The 5,000-nt window shown below is 31.8% G+C and overlaps 1 protein-coding gene across 1 annotated transcript in view; it reads left to right on the forward strand.

Moving 5' to 3' along the window:
- The first annotated feature begins 4,132 nt into the window (after nt 1–4,132).
- LOC137618008 (paired box protein Pax-6-like) overlaps nt 4,133–5,000 on the forward strand; it is a 49,089-nt gene continuing 48,221 nt past the window's right edge. Inside the window, exon 1 of the mRNA XM_068347928.1 lies at nt 4,133–4,184. Within this exon, the coding sequence (XP_068204029.1) occupies nt 4,133–4,184 (52 nt within the window). The remainder of the gene's footprint in view (nt 4,185–5,000) is intronic.

A 5,000-nucleotide genomic window follows, 5' to 3' on the forward strand; every position in this document is an offset into this window, starting at 1 on the left:
AAAGCATTGACCGCTGTACAAATGTACATTGATGAAGACATCATGAACACCTGTTAAATGCACTTGACCAACCGTGTGGCACACGATCGTGGTATCAGTTGAACAGGAAATTTCCTGTTGCATTGAACCTGAAATAATGTGTCTGTTTTTCTCACCGTTAACTGTTAACCGTACGGTGTCGGTTGAACAAGAAATGTCCTGTTGCATTGAGTTTTTGTATATAAAGGCGAGTGTCTGTCATAAAGTTACTCAGTTGCTTTCATCCTGTCTTTGAGTCACAACCTTCTCTCGGCTCGTCACAACTGTATAAAAAAAAAAAAGTCTTATCTTATTTATTTTTAAGCATTTATGTCTTTGAGATTAAGAATATATGCATTATGATAAACTGAGTCAAGGCAAGCGCTCGAATCAGTTTAAGCCAATTTCGATTAGAATAAGTTCTAGGAAATGGAAAGAGGTAAAATAAACACTATTATTGAAAGTAATTCTTATTAATTATTATATTTTGCTGAAATTAGTTTATAATTTTCCTGTTGTTAATTGTGAATCTGAACTGTTATAAATTTCACTATTGCTGTCAATTGTGATTCTTTTTTCTTCGAAATAATATAGAAAAAAAAAATAGTTAAGAATCACTAAAAGATTTAACTGGGCTCCACAAGGTACTAGAAGAGTTGGAAGACCAAGGCTTACATGGCTGAGGACTATTAGTGCAAAGTAGGAGGTGATGAGTGGAGAAGTATTGATTTAAAAGCTCAAGATAGAGACGACTGGTGAAATCTAACCGAGGCCCTTTGCGTCAATAGGCTTAGGGGATGATGATGATGATAATGATGAGGATGGTAATGATGGTTGATTGATTGATTGATTAAAGGTTTTCAGGCATCCTGAGTGGTAATGATGATGATGATGAAAAGTAAATGATCGACAATATTCGATCGCCTATTACAAACGAAAGATATGATAAGTAAATGTTCGATTTATAGTTTTATAGCGCCAGTAAATATCACCAATAAATTTGGATTCCATATCTAGTGATCGAGTAAACTTTACGTGATCGAATCGACCGATCGAACCCGGGAAAAAGTATTTAAAAAAATACACTGAATATAAACCTTTGTGTCAATAGAGTCGGTTTATAAAAATATACTTTTTAAATATAAGTTTGGGATACATCTCTCTAATGATCGAGTAAACTTTACGTGATCGAATCGACCGATCGAACCCGGGAAAAAAGTATTTTAAAAATACACTGCATGTAAACCTTTATATATATAAAAAAAAAATCAGTTTAATTGTATCGACATTATTAACAGCTGGATTTATCAGCTAACTTGTTATGTATGTCACATTACTTTTGACTCTATTCTAGGTATTGCGAGACGCCTACGCGTCATACACACACACACACACACGCACGCACGCACACGCACTTGCGTGCGAGCTTTTGTAGGGTGACGGGTATTGTACCTGTTACCCTTGGGAACTGATTTTGTCTTCTCCTTCTACATAGTAAAGGGTTGTGTTTGATAATGGGTTAGAAATTTAAGCTTTGGGAAGGGCAATTTATTCTTTCCTTCCTATTCCTCGCACATGAACTTACTGTTATTATTATTATTATTATTATTATTATTATTATTATTATTATTATTATTATTGATAATAATAATAATAATATCATTATTATTATTATTATTATTATTATTATTATTATTATTATTATTGTTATTATTATTATTATTATTATTATCATTATTGATATTAATAATAGTAATAACAATATAATTATTTTGATTATTGTTATCATTATAATTATTATTATTATTATTATTATTAATATCAACTAAGCTACAACCCTAGTTAGAGAACAGGATGTTATAAGCCCAAGGACTCCAACAAGGAAAAATAGCCTAGTCTATTAATGGGTGCTCATGAATGGCAGAGGCAAGGGACAGTGACATTGCCCTAGCCAGCAGGACATTGCCTTAGAGACTGGCCATATACATAAGATCAGCGCCCAAGCACCTTCTCCACCCAAGCTAGGAACAGGGAGGGCCAGGCAATGGTTACTGATGAATCAGTAGGTAAATTTATAGGCTCCCCCAAATCCGCAATCCTTAGCTCACAAGGATGGTAAGGTCGCAGCGACCAAAGGAACTAGCGAGTTAGAGCCGGACTCGAACTTCAATCTGGAGATCACCAGTTGTGAACTTTACTAATAGGCCACGACTAAAGGAAAAAAGGTTGTAAATAAACTATTAGACAAATAATAAATAATCAAAACAACACATTACAAGAACAGTAACAACATTAAAATAGCCCTTTCATATATGAACTATAAAAAGAGACATATTTTAACATTTTTAACATAAAAACATTCGCTGCAAGTATGGACTCCTCAATACATAAAACAACTCGTCTCCAGATTCTTTCAAGGAACTCGGATGTCAGCAGGAGGGGGGAGGGGGTTGGTTTACGAAGGTAGGCTTTATCCTATTTCACGATAGTAGGATTACAATGGGCGTGTGGGTAAGTGGGTAAGGATTAGGAATATAATAAGGCTCGAGACCGGATTACAATAGGATTACTAATGATGAACTTCCGGGGTCTATCGTGATGAGTCCTCCCATTTCGTTTTCTTCTTCTTCTTCTTCTTCTTCTTCTTCTACATCTTTTCCCACTTCTATGTGGGGTCGATGTTTCTGGTCAGCTTTCTCCATCTACCTCTGTCCCACACCTCATCACCGGTTAATCCCTTTGATCGAAGGTCATCCTTGATACAGTCCATACCACCTTCGCTTTGGTCTCCCTCTCCTTCTCGTTCCCTGTACCTCCATTTCCATTACTCTCCTCCCAATATACTGTTCATCTCTTCTCATGACATGACCGTACCACCTCAGTCTACTTTCATTATCCTTATTATCATTATAAATTTATTTCTTATTATTAATGTTATTATAATTATAATTTATTATAATTTATTATAATTTATGTTGTGCTTCTTTTTTGCATGGTTTTAATTCAAGGTAGTAAAAAGAATATAATAATGTATTTAGCAAATCTTGACTCGCCAAATTATTCGCAGTTTTTTTTTTTTTTTTCCTCGGACATCAATCCAATAATTTCCAACAATAGCTTTTTTTATTATTATTATTATTTGATTGTTCTAAAAACTAAATGAATTAGAATTCTGAAAAGGATTGACTAGAACAGAACGAGTTAATCGAAATATTTTTTCTCGTTTGTTTAATTCTATTCTTGACTTGTGATTCTCTTTATTGTTTTCCATCATTCATTTCCGAGAATTTGTTTTTTCCTCTATTGTGTATTACATCTTTTGTTACAGACAGGATTGAAAAAATTACTATTTTTTCCTTTACTGAATATTAAATCTTTTGTTACAGACAGGATTAAAAAAAAATCTCTCTACTGTATATTACATCTTTTGTTACAGACAGGATTAAAAGAAAATTCTCTCTACTGTATGTTACATATTATGTTACAGACATGATTGATTTTTTTTTACTCTGTTGTATATTACATCTTTTGTTACAGATAGGATTAAAAAAATCTCTCTACTGTATATTTCATATTTGGTTACGGACATGAGTAGTGAGAAGATCAACCTATACATTTTATTAATTTTATGCTATTTGATATCAAATTAATTCAAATCAAATATATCATAGTTAACTTGATATTTTCTTTGTTGTGTTTTCATGAAATTTTCTGAGTAGTGAGAGGAGCAACTTATATATTTTATTAATTCAATGCTATTTGATATCAAATTAATTCAAATCAAATATATCATAGTTAACTTGATATTTTCTTTGTTGTGTTTTCATGAAATTTTCTAAGTAGTGAGAAGAGCAACTTATACATCTTATTAATTCAATGCTATTTGATATATAATTAATTAAAATCACATAATTAATTCAAATCACATAATTATCCTCTTCAATTGTACTTAATTCGAAAACAAAATTAGGAATTAGAACTGAATTCTCCGATCTAATTACAAGTTCCTTTTAATAATTTTTTTAAATTCACCCCACTAATGAATTCTCGGCCAAGTTAATTAACCCATTTCTTAACTTTAACCGATTAATTAAAGTTGAAGAAACAAGTGTACATGCTTCCGTATCATCGCCGGAAGACTCAGGCTATTTTTGGAGCAAGAGCCGGTGCTGCCATAAGGCCAGCTTAGTAGGTCCACAAGTGCCTATATAACCTTGTTTATATCAAATCAATTCGTAATAACTTTCTCAGAAACTGTGTGGCGAATTATATATTTTTTTTCTTTTTTTTTTACTTTAATGTTGGTAATGATCTTAAAATATTTTATTTTGATTGTTATTACTTCTCTTGTAGTTTGTTTATTTCCTTGTTTTCTTTCCTCAATGGGCTATTTTTCCCTGTTGGAGCCCTTGGGCTAATAGCATTATGCTTTCCTAACTAGGGTTGTAGCTCAGCTAGTAATAATAATAATAATAATAATAATAATAATAATAATAATAGCTTTCCTCACTGCGATATTTTTCCCTGTTGGAGCCCTTGGGTTTATTGCATTATGCTTTAACAACTAGGGTTGTAGCTCAGCTAGTAATAATAATAATAATAATAATAATAATAATAATAAAAATAATAATAATAGCTTTGCTCACTGGAATATTTTTCCCTGTTGGAGCCCTTGGGTTTATAGCATTATGCTTTTCCAACTAGGGTTGTAGCTTAGATAATAATAATGATAATAATAATAATAATAATAATAATAATAATAATAATAATAATAATAGCTTTCCTCACTGTGATATTTTTCCCTGTTGGAGCCCTTGGGTTTATAGCATTATCCTTTTACAACTAGGGTTGTAGCTAAGCTAATAATAATAATAATAATAATAATAATAATAATAATAATAATAATAATAATAGCTTTCCTCACTGGGATATTTTTCCCTATTTGAGCCCCTGGGATTATAGCATTATGCTTTTCCAACTAG

This window comes from Palaemon carinicauda, chromosome 24, assembly GCF_036898095.1.
Source record: "Palaemon carinicauda isolate YSFRI2023 chromosome 24, ASM3689809v2, whole genome shotgun sequence".
Taxonomy (NCBI): Eukaryota; Metazoa; Arthropoda; class Malacostraca; order Decapoda; family Palaemonidae; genus Palaemon; species Palaemon carinicauda.